Consider the following 16075-nt stretch of genomic DNA (forward strand, 5'->3'; position numbering starts at 1 on the left):
TTACTGTTTTACATTCTGGTTACAGCAGAGTCAGTGCAGTGATTATATAAGGTTGACACTGCTAAAAGTAAGGATAAGGTTAGCCAATCATGTAATAACAATCTGATATTAAATAAAAGCTGTTTTTAAAGGGCGATTGTGTTCTTAATGTCTAAATTGTCTATTCTTTTCTTCCATCCTAACTTTAACTTTTGAAGTTGAGGTTCCTTCTCTGCACTGCGCCATAAGTCAAGTGGTATCCTTTAATGTATTTCAAATCATATTCAAGCCCATTTTTAACGAAATTGTCTTGGAACAGGGCTCCAGAGATGAGTCTCGGTTGTCTTTTAAGTCAGACCGATGTATCATTTATCCTAAGCAGTGAAAATAAATCAATATTGCCTGGCTTTTTTCATACATTATATGTGCTTTAGCTCTCTCCATTACAGCACCAAGTCAAATCCTTGCTGAAGCCTGGTTGAGTTTGTCTCTGCTCTGTCCATTACATAATTAGAACAGCTACTTTCTGGTGGCTAGGTTAACATACCAGTTTATGAGGAAACATGACTGGAGACTAGTGGGGGATTAGGATTTATGAATGTGTGCATGTACATGGGAGACAGAGAGAGGGAGTTTACATCCTCTCTAGAGACATCCTAAGTGTGCAAGTATGTCCATATCTGCCCTATATGGTACTGTAGCAGGCTTAATATAGACTGTGGGTAAGAACGGTACACTGCAAGAGTCACTCCAAAGGACTTAAGTAACTAAAACTTTTAATGCAGTAGTTTTTGTATGATTAACCATTGCACATTTACAAAGTAAACAGCATTCTTGTGCTCATTTTTGTTTGCAGCTTCTCTTTATGCTGCACAATATCCTTTTTGGATCTACGTTACAATAATATCTTAAACTGTACTTGTCTACTAAATACTTACCACCCCAGATTACGTCCAATCCCAGTTTGCCCATTAGCTTGTTATGAGTTTTAAAGATAGTGTGGAGATTTTAATAGTGTGACAGTTCATTTTACAATAGGACAAGAAGTTGGAGCATCTTCATGAATTCATATATTTTAATTGAGTTTACCACATTTATTTTTATTTACCCCACACACACACACACACACACACACACACACAATTGGAATGTGTTTCAGTCTGGGAATCTTCACACGTTGCCTCTACACTCTCATTAGTTACTATGCAACCATCGTGGAGCAGGAAATAATTTGAGTACTGACAAAGATGGCAGAGATCAAGCCTTGTGTATAATTTTGGTGAAACCCGGCCAGACAGAAGTGTGTGTGTGTGTGTGTGTGTGTGTGTGTGTGCAGTGACAAGAGAAACAATAGTGTCACTGTATCCTTTCAAGAAAATAAAATCAAGTTGCGTTCATTATCTTTAAAGATCAATTATATCATCCATCCGTTGATTGGTATCATTAACATTACAATGAGCTGGTTAAGGTGATGTTTTCCTCACCATTGACATTATATACTGGGCGTTAAATGTGTAAATCCATACCATGAAAATCTATTTAAATCATACTGACCTTTTATCTTGGCAGATGTCAACTGCTCATCAATTTACAGATCTGCCCACATCAGCAATATATTATTGAAGGCTGATATGAAATACGTTTAGACACAACTACAGATGCAGACTTAATATCATTTTAAAGCTCTCAGGTCCGGATGAGATATTACGCAACACCACATAAGTGCTTCCACAATCTTTTTTTTCCTTTTATTATCATATGGCAAGCAATAATCTCTTGCCTTCCAGCCAACATCCATTATAATATATCACATTTGTATAATATATAGTATAGGCCTAGTTCTCAGTGCGATCTTGATGCATTTACGGCAGACATCCCATCAGAGATATCATCTGCTAAGAGGTGGAAATAACTGGGTACTAAAATGGGGGGTTCTGAATTTCACAGTCCCTCTCCAACAATCAATAAGCTCCTCTTGACCTTTATGTGCATCAATAATGGTATTTCTGCCTTTTGGAGGAGGATAAGAACTTTAGTTCATCCTCAGACAGGAGTATTTCTTCCCCTGTGAAAACTGTTGGCTTAGGATTCAAGTGCTCAGGAGCTCAACCAAAATCAAATATTGAGACTTAAATGGCAGTGGAGAAAGTGCACGAAAGAAAATTGCTGGGAGAAAGGAAAACTCAAGCGATGCCTACTGTACATATTTTCCACTCTTCCTTTGACCAGTGCATGAATTAAGGCTTGCCAGGCCTGCCTTAGGTTGAATGTCTAACATGACATTGGTATTCAGTGTGTGAGTCCCTCTCTGAATGTCCACCTCTGAGTCATGCAGAATGAACCCTCAGCAGCACTAGGTACATGACCTTCCCTCCAACACCAGCACCGCTTCTGGCTCTCCACATGGTAACTTGTTAATGTCAGAGCTCTCACCCCTATCTATCTCTGTCCCTCTCTCTGTCACATACAAAGAGGTGAAGAATTTGACCCCTAGGTCTTACACAATCATATACTATCCCTTTTCACCCTTGAAGGCTTAGGACTTTGACTCCGACACCCAGGAACAAGTGACCTTTCATGGGTATGTAATGAACACCAGCCACAGCCTCCTCATTCCATGTCTGGCTCCGGGCCTAAGTGACATATAATGTAGTTTTCTACATGGTACATGACTCAGTAAAGCCTTAGAACATCTAAACAGCCATCGGTTGCTACCTTTTTCTAGGGCTTGTCTTTAACTAAGAAAAAGTACGGTGGGGTTTGGAGGTAAGGCCCTGCAACATGCTTGAGTCCAGGTTGTACATTTAGACATCAGAACTGCTTATGTGACAAATACTTGAGAGGACTTCAGGTCCTCTGGGCCACTCATGCTTGAAGGCTTGCATGCTTAGTTTAGTGACTCATCTAAAGTGAGTTGGAGGTCTGTGTTGTTTCTAAATGGGTTTCTGCTCAGTGACATTGCTAACAAAGTGCTAAAACAGATGGTTTAAAACAAACCTCTTTGCAGTTCCTTATTTTAATGGCCCCTCTGGAAAAATCAAATAAATACACTGTTATCACCCGTTAATGTGTCTGCTTTTAATGTGAGGCCTTCAACAGAGAGCAGTGGTGGGCGATAGAAGAATATATTGTTAATACACCCCAAAGCACGGATGTCCCACTCTGCCATAATGGCTAATGGGACACTGTTGGATACATCCCTCAGTGACATCTCTCCATTATCCTCAACCCTGTTCCTTATCTGTTCTCGAAAGAAAGTACACAGGGTGGTTCTATCCCCGCACCAAAATAAGTGGCAGACAGAGAGCCAGATGGGGGGGAGGAAATGGAAGAAAGGAAAGTGCTTCTACACCAGCTGCTATCCTGAAAAGTGGTTACATTTATAGGAAGGGGAGCAGATCAAAGATGCCGAAACCATTACGCACACATGTGGCCTCTTCTTTTCATGAGACTCCAATGGGTCAGGTGGTAATGACTCCCCTTTTACATTAGAGGGTGTTTATTGGGCCAAAACTGACAAAGGAATGAGATGATCAAAGAAGCTGTGCAGTGCTGGCTTTGTGTGTTTGGATGGAGAGTGGGATTTTGTTTGTTTGACCATGCATGTGGGTGTGTGTGAATATAAACCCCAGCCCTGACATACTTGTGAAGCTGGGATATACTCTATCTCTAACTCTATCTACTCTGTTCTCTTTTTTTCTGAAAGTTGTAGCCCATGGGAGATAATAGCAGTGGAGACAATAGTAAACAAGGCACAACAAACCTGTCCTGTTGGCTCAGTTGTAGGAAACGTACTACTGTATATCATATTATACTTGCAACACCAGGGATTAAAATCTTTCTTGTACCCTCTTTTCTCATTCTCTTTTGGATCTCACTCTCTGCTCCATGCTATCTAAAAAGTAGAAATACCCCAAATATCAACATGTATTTGTTGCCTAGCACAATGGTGTTGTCATTTGCCATAACAAAAATCACCACCTTCCTTTTTGCTGAGAAAAGCTATTTATAAATTGGATGAAATAGCTCTAATGCATGAGGTGATTAGGATGTAGATACAAATAGCATCTTACATAATACTTTAGTATGTGATTCCTGGAAATACATCCCATGTCCACACTTACATTGTACATAGTGTACTTGCAGGCACTCACATGCACAAACACAATGTGAGGCAGCTTTTAAGCTCTTGCATCGGTTACGAAAACGAAAACATGTATTTAATTAAGAATTCAAGGCCATTGTGAAGGGCTCTGTAGACCTACGTTGTGTTTGTGCGTGCTTGTGTGTGTGCATGTATGTGCCTATGGTTGTGCAGGTGTTCCGTGTAAATACATGCAAATAGACATTGCCTCATTCAGGAGCACAAATATAACAACATAAGGAACAGCCTTTGGGTGCTGCTGCCAAAAATATTCCAGCGTGTAATCATTCCCTGACGTCACAACATTACTCACATCACAGCTAGTAACACCAAAACATCTGCAACAGCAGGACATGTCCGTACAAAAAGTAAATAGGTTGCAAATGAAAACCTCAAACAGTAGAGGTCAACCACACAAGGAGACAATGTTACAAAAAAAACAAAAAACAGATGACAATCAAAATCTCATGCACATTACCATAAATATCCATTTTTGCTCACCTTGTCAACTGTATCATAAATGTCAAGAGTGACCTTCCATGATGATAAAATGCAGCCTTGAGTTTCACTGTAAACTGAGGTGCAGTTCTAACATCTCATCACTAGGAGGTGCACTTGTATGAAGCAAAACTTAATCTCCACTTCTCACATCCACAGCTCACAAGTTCTTCCACTGTCACTATTTCTAGCAAAGCACTTATAAACCAGCTATAACAGACAATCTAAAACATTTCTCATCAAGCAACATATGTGTGTGAAATATTACCAGGGTTGAGACTTGGGATAATAATAAACCTTTCCCTATAAGGCATACAAGAGGTGATTGAACTTGTCTTCCCCCAATTAGTTGATTCTGTGAAGTTAGTGATGCTTGGCTGTGTATCTGCTCAGCAAATTAAGCAAAAAAAAAAAAAAAAAAAAAAATCAGCTTATAAGACTGAAAACAAAGCGTCCATCTATGTCAATCAATCTCAAAATCCCAGGGAGGTTGAATAAGTATCGTCAACCCTCAAACAAAACGATCATTGGCTTTGAGCTCTCAAACCCACATGTCGATGCTATTCATCTGGGAAAAGACACTCTTACACACACCTACATTAAGAGGGGGTTTCCCGGTGGTTTGGGAGGGTATTTCCCCTGGTAGGTTTATGCATAGCGGGGATCATTAGTCCAGAATGGTCACCAGTTGTCAAAGGACAGGTGATAATGGCCTACTTACCATATTGACTTCTGATACCATGTCTATGCTGGCTATGTCTATATTCATTCCCACTCCAACTGGAGGACCTGGGACAGATCAAAACAACGGTAAGCATCAGAAATACTGTACATCAGGTGCAGCCTGTATGATTCATTGACATATTCTACGAGAAACGGTTTAAAATGTTTGCGTGATGGGAACACAGGTTAACACTTGTGAATTTAGCTGTTGTCAGCCGGATAATAGTTTACAGTGTTCATTTCGGGTGGGATTTATGCGCTGAGCTGCGCTGAAAGTGCTGGCAATTCCCCTAAAAGTTGTTGACATTAAATCATCCAGCCCTGAACGTATCTCCGTCGCAGTGGACACCTGAATTGGAACATGAATATAAACAAGAACGGGCATCAATTTGTCTAAAATTCCAACAGACGTGCACTGGGAGTTGATTACTGGAGTGATTTTTCATTCATATAATTGAGCTGGTGTATTTTATCGTCCACATGCATCCTTCAGCCACATCACTCATGTGTTCTCACATTATGTCGGTACTCTGGGTTGTTTTGACACATTTTGCCTCGACTGTACCATATGAAATGTCACAGACGGTGGCACCTGCAGAAGCCGATTAAGAAACGTTCCTTTTACTTTCCGAAATTGCAAAGCTAATTGAGTTATCGGTGATTGTAGTAGTCATTGAAACACTGTGTTATTATACAGGCTGACAAGGCGCAAACTCGAACAGAGTAAGTGATAATACGAGTTCATTTACCTCCGAAATCTGGCCTCAACCGTATATCATAACCTTTCAACAGTCTATCCACCGTTTCTTTAACCAAAGACATATTGCTAGGGTCATTGACACCGGCACTATGGAAGGAAAAAGAGAGAGAAAGGGTGCACAGCAGATTTAAATACGAGACATTCTGGAACCATAAAGTGTCCAAGTATTTTCCATGCCGTCTGTAACACAGTCACACTTAGTAAAAATGAGTGGAGCATCCTCCGACCCTTTCACTTACCTTTGGGCGCACGCCACGGCCACTACGAGAGGGAACAACCAGACGCAAAAACACCTCATTCTTCTTATTCTGAACACTGCCATACTTATGTTATGTGTTTTTTTTTTCTTTTTGTCAAGACAGACGAGGTCCAACTTATTCTTGCCAGTGCAGTAATTCCAATGCCGGGCGCATGCGTATTCCCGACCACAACATCAAGAAGCAGCGCTGCTGCTGCTGATGGTAGTGGCAGATGTAGTATAGCCGGCGACGGAGGAAATTTAAAGGAGAACCAAGACTACAAGTTACTCAGGGGCACACGGGGGTCTCCCTGGTTTCTTTACGCCCAATGTGACTGTTTTAGAAACAGTAACTGTGACGGGAAAGTCGGTGGTTCGAATCCACGGGGGCGAGGTGGAAAATGTGGGTGGGGTTGTCTCTCTCCGTTCGCTCTTTAGACATCCGTCAGCCAACTCATCTAGCTGTCCCTGAGCAAGGCACTTAACCCCGCCGCTCCAGCAGCGCTGCTCGGGGGATCCCAGCTTAAGTCTGGACTGGACAGCTGCGAGTGTAAATGTATGTAACTTCTTGAGCGTGAAGCAGAGCAGTAGAGCGAGCATTCAACTTTACTTTACTTCCATGAATCAAAAGGTTTTCAAGTTGACCACCAGCCCAAACTTTCACTTCATAAAGTGGGATACAACTGTGAGCCAACGATGAGACCAATAAAGATCGTATTGTCTATTATTAGACTCTAAGTCGAATTGTATCTGCATTTATATTGTGTATATTGCAAAATACTGGTACTGATCAGTGAGTGTGAACTTGCACGTGAGGCAGATACCGAGCAAGGGAGATAAAATAGTTCTTGGAGCTTGTTGTTTTGGTGAGGGCTGTCAGGTGGGTCCCAGGGGGCAGCTGAGGGAAGAGAACAGATTCGCCATCTGCTGACTCCTTCAAAAAAGAAAGAAGAAAGAAACAAAAAACAGAAACAAACCCTCACTATCAGCTGGTGACTCTGTCCGTGGTGCTGAAATTAGTGACTTCAGTCGCCCCCTCTCTCGGACTCTGTCCATTGTGCTGAATGTGCTCCCCTCTCTCACTATCGCTTTCTCTCCACACAGAAGGGGGGTTCCGTGCTATAAATGCATCCCTGCCTGCACCAACAGTTGCTCACGCATCGATCTCCACGCATTCGGGCCTCTGACGAAGATGAGAAGCGTGGCTTAATACTCTGAGCGGCGCGGTGCCAATGCAGTGCCTCGGGTCGGAAGCTGGATGCATGGAGCAGTGCAGTATGCACTGAAGCCTACCCTCAGCACATCTCTCACAGCCATGCACGGTTGTGGCTCCACGCCCTGCTAAGCAGGATGTGCGCCACTGTGTAAACTCGGACACGAATCGTCATGGATATGGTGGGATCAGAGGCGGATGCTAGAGCAGTGAGCCCTGTGTAGAAGTCCTAGGCTCTCCTGCCTGAGAGAGGAGGGGAACAGAAGTGATCCTACCAGGAAGATGCTAAATGTACTGGACAAGTAAAAATGATGACTGTCCATAATATGATTCTACTCACTTTGAGATTTTATTGATTTGTTCACATTAAATATTGGAATCGATTTTCTTATTGAAATATGATATCAAATTCTGCGCCCTATTTGACCTGATGGGGGAGCTGTAAAATGTGAGCAATTTAAAAGTCAAATTAAATGCAGTTTTAATTGGGTAATAATCAATGTTTTATTTCCAGTCCCATTGCACACATTGGTAATATATCTACAGGGGCTTGATATGTTGAGAGACTACGATTAGGTTGGCAGCTGCAATTTTGGCTTTCCAAAATCCAATTAAAGTGCATGTAAAATATATTTTCAGTATCTTGCATCTGAATTTTTGTTGCATTGTCGGAGCGGTAACAACAAAATCTGGGACAGTGTGTTGTTTAGGAATTAAAAATTGGTCATAATATTTTTCTTCATATAACTTAATGTGCATAAGTACACTGATTTGACCAAAGGAAGCACAAGCAAGTTTGTACTCTTTTGGAAATGCAGTTTGTCTCTGAGTATGTTGTCATGGTTTTCCGGTCTGTTTTCCTTGACATATTACGTGATTTTACAGTTTTAAATTGATGCACCTGCACAAATGATTTGGCTCCTGTAAAGCTTTGAACACTCACATATCAAAGTGCTCGATGTCAGACCTCTTTTGTAGCTGATAATTGGTATTTAACCTAATATAGCGCCCCCTGGCAGTGTTTGTAATTGTGATTGTAATTTAATTACTTGAGAACTTAAGTACTTTTTGACATTGTTTACATTACTTTGTCTCTTCCATGTAAATAAGATATATTTTGATGTGATGATGATATACTGTAATTATTTGAATTTGTAAATCAAATTCACGTACATGGATTTTAAGTTTGACATCCCTTTAAACTCAAGAATAAGCTACATTGCCACAGTTTTGCAAGCAGGGGTTTTCAAGACTAAATGATCTGCAGACCATGGTGTGCATATAGGATAATGCTGATAACCAGAGTGTGTTCCTGAGGAAATGCCTGCATCTGCTCCGGGCCATGCAGTAGGTTCAGCACCATGGATAGCACCCATTACATTTGGTACATCTTTTCCTAATGGGCTTGCCATCATGTTTTATATCAATAAAACAAATAAGTGCTGCCGTCAGAATCAAACTCAAAATTACTGTTTTTCATGCAAGCACAGATTTTAGTGACTGTCAAGAGAAGCAAGTCAATCTATCAAAGTAATGCACAAGTTTGGTTGTGGGGCACGTGAAGGACATAATCACTATCAATCAAGGGTTTACATATCGTGACCTCTTTTAGCATGCATTTCATATTTCACTAATATTCATAAGAGGGCGAACAGATGGTGGAACCATAGAGCGCTTCGCCAGTCACAATATTGTGAGTATAAAAAAAAGACAAAGTTGTGTTTTAACCCTTCAATGTCAGTGGGTGGATGTTTACATCCCTTTGAAACTGGCACTGAGGCAAGCAAACAAATATTTTGACCTGCTATGCCTTGTTAATGCCTGATTTACTGAATTGTTTAACATTCCCAAAAGGGATCTAGCTCTCCTCTTTTCTCTCTCTAACTATGCCTTTCTGCATCTTTGCACTGAGACGAATATAATGACTGAGCCCTTCAGTAATATTCAGGTTGTCCTGTGCTGATGAATAAAAAGGGATGTCCACAATGTCTAAATAAAGGCATTCGTGTTGTTTCATGTCAGTAAACAGGAGTTTGTTTGCTGGCATCTTGGCAAGATGATGGGAAATGTGCATGTGTAGGGAAGAGGCTTGTGATTTCTCTCTCGCTCTGTGTGTGTGTGTGTGTGTGTGTGTGTGTGTGTGAGGACTCTGTGCCTGAGTACACAGATAACACATCTCAGTCCATCGTCTGCCATGACATTGACTTTGGTTTTTGTCATGGTTTACCTTTGGCAGACCAGCTTTTTGCCCCCAGTGAGTCCACATATCATGACTCTGGAAATACTTTTTTTTTTTACCCTCGCATTGTGAGTAATAGAAATAAACTATGTAAAAGTAAAATTTATGCCTATCAGGATTCTTATGAAGCATAGAGAAGCTTTTTATTCCTTTGGTGCTCAAAGACTTGGTAGTTTTGATTAATCGTCTATCACATATATCTAACAAAAGCAATTTCATTACAGGAACAAGTTCGTATTTATTATGATGCGGAGTTTATCCGTGTTAATTGGTGTGCCTAAAATTCTATCTCTACCTACCACATGTCTTGTTTATGAATGTTTCTTCAATTAAATCTTGCTAAAGCTATTGTAAAACCTCACCAAATATTGGCAAACTAATAAAGCCGGTGCGATCAGCTTTTATTTGTTTGCACATTTCAGGCATCTCCAGAGGGAAGGTGGTAAGGGAAGAGGGTGGATTACTATGCAGTGCTTAATAAACCTCTACAGCTTGTGGTCTTACTGTGGAGTTTGCACCTGGTCTGTTCTCAGCAGGTAATGCCTCCCATGAATCGACTGTCTGATATCCATCCAGCCCCACAGAGATGGAGCGGCAATATGCCAAAAGCACATGGCCAAAATACAGTGCATCATTTCACCTATTTACTGCCATGACTGTGTCTTTGAAAGTGCCATCGACACTGTGGAGATACAATAAATATATAAATAAATGTATTTATGTTTTATATGATATGTGCATGTATGCATGTGTGTCTATTTTGCTTAGAAAGAACTGATGAAGGTGCATTTAAGCTTTGTTGTCAGATCAGATATCAATTACCAAACAACATACCTTGAACAGTTAGCATACATATCATTTATAGTATAATCAAACACAATTTGTCAGCCAGAGATGAAAACTGCACTCTGCCTTTCCCTGTTATTAAAACACCTCTCTGTATTTTTCTTTTATGTGTACTGCAATTACAGCATTGACATTGCTGATTAGAGCTCCTTAACTCAGCAGGAGAGCTCTATTAGAGGCCTGCAGAAGGCACATTTAAATGATGGCCTTCTAATTATTGACAGGGTGGCCATTTAGGTCAATGAGACACAAAAATAATTCTGAAATGAAGTGTAGTGTAATTAAAGCTGACTAAGAAATTATTGGAAATACATTTAACCACATACTCACAGTCGTGCAATGATGGACATATTCAGATCCTTTGTTTCAGTAATAGTTTCAATACTACAATGTAAAAATATTCCATTACAAGTGAATGTATTGCATTAAAAACATACTCAAATAAAAGTAAGTATTACCAGAATAAGATAGAATAAGCAGAATGCACTTAAAGCATCAAAAGTACAAGTACACATTATGCGTAAGTGGCCTCTGTCAATGTTAAATGATTATATCTGTTATTGGATCATTAATTCATTACTGTATAAGCAGCAATTGTAACTACTTTAAATTGTGTTGGGTATTTCAATCTACTGAATAGCAATACATTGTATTTTATAAACTGAGATTTTTGTATGTGTAATTTGTAAATTAACTAGTGATTATAATTTTCAAATACTACAAAGTCATATATTTGACTGTGAAATGAAATAGAAGTATAATACTAGCATAAAATGCAAGTACAGTACTCAAAGAGTACCTCAAAATTGTACTTAAAGGACAACTACAGTTTAATTCAACTTGGGTTTTATTTTCATAGCTTTGGTGATTCTAATCAATTCTATTGTGTACGATAATATTGTTATGTATATTTTCAACAGACAGTTGTTATTCTACTGTTAGCATTTGTTTCCACTCTGAAATAAGTTTGACTGTCCTGTCAGCTTGTTTACAACCTGTCCCTGAGCGGTTACTTTTTACTGGAGAGTTGTGATAAGAACACTGAGAACCGATGGGTAGAGCATGGACAATGAAACCCAACCCAATAAAGCCCCAGAAAACTTGCTTTCAAATCTCAAGCATTTCTGTACAGCATTACATATTCAAATGAGCAACATTTAAAGCTGAAGTTTGAAGAAGTTTAAAGTTTTTTTTTCATTTGGACTGCGTGGGTGTAGTTGGATCAGATTTTATGGACAGTGCTGGTAACATGAGTAAACAACACCAAAATATCATATCAAACATCATTTTGATTAAAATATTTCTGAAGTCTGACTGGTTCACGGACATGTGTGACATAACCATGTGAAAAGATCAAAATTCTGTTGCCAAAATGTTTTGTGTCTACATTCCACCACTGAGGTGCTGTGGCATTGGGCTGCAATGTAACCTCTAATGTAGTCTTATATCTGCTGCAGAATAATAATACTTTTCCGTGCTAAAGTGATTCTTTAAAGTAGTTTTTAGATTCATGATTCTCAGCTCATCTCGAACGTCATTCTATCACTGATGCATCAGAAACACACTCATCAATCTTCCACTGAAAACTCCGGATACCAAAATGAGCCTGTGATAATCTGACACTTTCACCAGCAATTATGTTTATGAATTTGTCACCATACCCCATAAACCCATAGTCCACCATGCTACCTACAGTGCTTGCACTCCATCTATCACTGTTCACCTTTACTGGAGGCAAAACAGCCCGTCAACATTGCCTCAAAAGGCCCCTGGATGTGTTCTGAACTGCAGGGTTTCCATTGCAATCCCTGGCACCACCAGAGGGCTGCTGTTGGCCAGGATCTCCACCTGTCCCAGGAAAAATGTCACGGTGGTGGTTTCGACCTCTGAAGTGTAGATAAGCAGGACAAACGAAGTCCATCAGCCAACCTTTATGCCTCATTACCCTCCCTCTACCAGAGGAGGCGCCACCTGCTACTTCTTCAAGGTTGCAGTGTCCTTCCCTGCCTAGCTATCACCAAAACAGCACATAGTTGGCCAATTCCTTGCCTACCTTTACACACACTCTTTCTCTTCATCGCTCTCTCACTCTGCCCCTGACAGACGTTGGTGATCACTGCCAGAACTGCTGACAGGAGTCCAGGGTGAGTGTCAGCTTTAGCCACAGTTGGAACCGGTGGAAAGATGGAGGGAGTGATAGAAGGAGGGAACGATAGGAGGATTATTTGAGGGCCTCTGCCAAAAGCCCCTCTTTTGGCGTCTTGGCGGCAGAAGTGATGATTTAGACGGTGACACAGGATGATAACACAGTAGTTGGCCTCTAGTGTCACCGTTTCAGCATGCCACCTGCTGATCACAAAGATCAAGAGCTACTGTAACACAGTGAGTTCACTTGATGCCATTCAAAGTGGCACTTTAGTTTCAACAGAGGATATCAGCTAGTTGAATAAGAGAGACCCTCTCTTAGAGTATACTATGTAGATAGTACAAAACTGAGACCTATTCTCAAACATTTTTATCTCTTCAATTATAAACCCAACAAGCAGTCCAATGGTGCATTATCAAGTCATTATAATTATGGAATAAAACGTTTTCATTGAGATTTTTCCTCTCAAACTTTACCAATCCCTATATTCAGGTGAATAAATTGCAACCTTGACAGACAACCAGCTGTGTTGACCAGGTCAAGCTTAATCGGATCAGCTCAGTTTGAAGACACAATTCAGCAGAGTTGGCCAAGTACCACCTCTGCAGGCTCGCTGACTTTAACTTGACATTGATTCTTTTTCCATAACTTCAAGTGGTAACCATAGAGACTGAATACTAACTCTCTATTCTTACATCTGAAGAAGGAGGAATATCATGCGCACGGCAATGTTTCAGAATATAGGCACAAATTTTCAGCTCAATGATTTGTACATTTTTCCATAATGAAACACGTGTTGAAAGAACAAAACATTTAACTCAAAGGATGCACATCATAATTTTTAATAAGTTTATTTTTTTGGTATGTATTTGTATGTATGTCTGAGAGTACCTTTTGCTATTCTCATTAGCTTTTGAGGTTGAATTTCAGACTTCAGAGTCAAGATGTTTTTGTGAAGTGCTCATCATGGCCATTCCAGGGAGCTTTGCTTAGTCAATTAACGATAATGAGAAATGAAATACAGTTTTCACAGTTTTTTCATATTGGCACAATTTCCTAGACATTTGACTGTCTTCACTTTAGCAACAATAAAGGGAAGCGTCATTTTGGTGACAGTGACGCAATCATTAATGCATTTTGTTATTTTGAGACATAAATATTGTTGTTGTTTTGAGTGCCAGATATGAATTGTTGTGGTGATTGCACTTAATGTTTTGAGAACTGCAACAGTGTTTCGGAAAATTAGAAAAAGTGTAAATAAGCTTTTCATCTCCAAATTATATAGAAATACACAAAAAAACACGTTTCTAAAGAGATATATTCATACATATATTTTTGCACATACACACCAATGCTTTGACAACCAGTTCTAACGTATATTGATGATCTGCACATGTAAAATAGCTAACCACATAGAGAAGCACATGTTACACATGCCTCGGCATAACACGTCCATCTCTAACCCTAGTCTAAATCCGACTATATTAAAAGTGTGAGCTTTTAAAATTAAAGTCCTAATCCATTAAATCCAATAAAGTACATTGTCAATGTTCATTTCTTCTTGTGTTTTGCCTTCTTTTTATTTCTGTGTGTTTCACTGGGGGCAGCTGGCAGAGTTTTCGGCTGCTGAAGTTTTCTGTTTTTGTCTATAGTTTACAGGTCAACTGAGGCAGTAAGGTGATAAAGTTGTCTTAACAAAGTGTCTGTCTTTTTAAAATATACTTGTTACCATAGAAATAGTAACATATATATATATATATATATATATATATATACTTTGTCTGCGTTGGTGGGTTGCGATGGTTACATTTACAGAAAGATGAGCCCCAAGTGTTGTGACGACAGCTCCGTATCATTTGGAGAAGATCAATTATTATATACATAACATTTACATGTCAATAACAAATACAAACCTTGAGGCAATAAAGTTTATTGAATTGACTGTGTTTTTTTACTGCCTTTCTTCACTCTTTCGGGGCTGCAGGCTGTTGGCAGCTATCCAGCACAGTTCATTGTGAAGCTTTTGGCTGCAGCCCGGCAAAGGTCAGCCGAGGCAGTGAGGACAACTGTTTTCTCAAAATCAACATTTATTTTATCTTACTATGATATGGTTTGGTCTCCATGGAAACTGCAGTGGAAATTTTTTTCCCGGCGTCAAATCCACTGGAGGTGGTGCAGCACATCATGTCTAAGGAGTAGAGATGTTAAAGAACTGCTGTTTGTGTGTGTCGTTGTGGATGTGTGGCTACGGGGGTTGAGAGAGGGATAAAGGCTCAAGCCCAATGTTTTCAAACAACTAAATTTAATGTAGGGTCTGAAGCAATGAGGCTACTGACATAGAAGCACTTACAAACACATGCTGCATGCTAACCCATGTACAGTACAAAACCTCTAACTTATACATATGCACTTATGTGGGAAGTTGTGTATTTTCAAAGCCTGAACTCTGGACCTTCTTCCACTACCCAACCCAAAGCCGTAACAACATCCCTAAATTCAAATCTGAACCCTAAACCTTTTTGGCCACTACACACTGACTGAACCTGAACTCATCCACTAGCCTCAATTAATTCTAACTTTACCCTAACCCAACACTGTAACCCTCATTCAAGTCACTTTCAGAAGCAATGACCAGAAATTCCTCACCTTTCTATTCTTGTGAACACATTTGGTTCTTAATAGTCTAGAAATACACACACACATTCCACCACACATGCTGAGTTTCTCCTACTGTAAGTGGTTACCATAGATACCACATGGTGAGGCTCATGAAGTACAGTGGGTCCCTCTCACGTGGGAGATACTGATATTTATAGAAGCACTGTGGTGTGGCCAGAAATGAGTTTAGACAATGCATTTTGGGGGGTAATAACAAGCAATGAAGTGCTTGTAAGAGCGTAAGAGGTACTGTGAGCGACGATGTACTGGTACGTTTGCAGTGACTTTGAATTGTCATTGTGTTTAGTACGTCAGTGTAATAAAAATAAGTTGTTGGAAATGTCTGAACATAAGATGTACTGCAAGGCATTCGGGATATTCAGATCCTGAGCGAGACAGGTCATTCTTTCATTCTTTTGTCATCTGTTTCTGCAGCTTTTTTTCCGCTTCCTCACAGCACGCTTTTGTGTGTCAGTGTCTGTTTTCCACAGAAAAGAAATTGAATGAGTGCTGAGCGAACAGCTTAACAAAACCCCCCTTCTCTGGTTCTGCCATCTGAAAGCTCCTCTTCCTTCAAAAGGTCAGCGAGTTTTGGAAAGTTTCTTGCAATAATCTGCTAGCTCGGCACACA

The 16075-nt window shown here is 40.0% G+C and overlaps 1 protein-coding gene across 2 annotated transcripts in view; it reads right to left on the minus strand.

Moving 5' to 3' along the window:
- LOC139294802 (gamma-aminobutyric acid receptor subunit beta-2) overlaps positions 1 to 6426 on the minus strand; it is a 58110-nt gene extending 51684 nt beyond the window's left edge. The window contains exons 1-3 of one of the 2 annotated variants that reach the window (XM_070916733.1): positions 6344 to 6426; positions 6094 to 6191; positions 5343 to 5410 (exon numbers count right to left, since the gene is read on the minus strand). In XM_070916733.1, coding sequence (XP_070772834.1) covers positions 5343 to 5410; positions 6094 to 6191; positions 6344 to 6426 — 249 coding nt within the window. The remainder of the gene's footprint in view (positions 1 to 5342; positions 5411 to 6093; positions 6192 to 6343) is intronic. The other variant, XM_070916734.1, reaches the window with a different exon arrangement.
- Positions 6427 to 16075: the final 9649 nt, after the last annotated feature.

This window comes from Enoplosus armatus, chromosome 13 (genome assembly GCF_043641665.1).
Source record: "Enoplosus armatus isolate fEnoArm2 chromosome 13, fEnoArm2.hap1, whole genome shotgun sequence".
Classification (NCBI taxonomy): Eukaryota; Metazoa; Chordata; class Actinopteri; order Centrarchiformes; family Enoplosidae; genus Enoplosus; species Enoplosus armatus.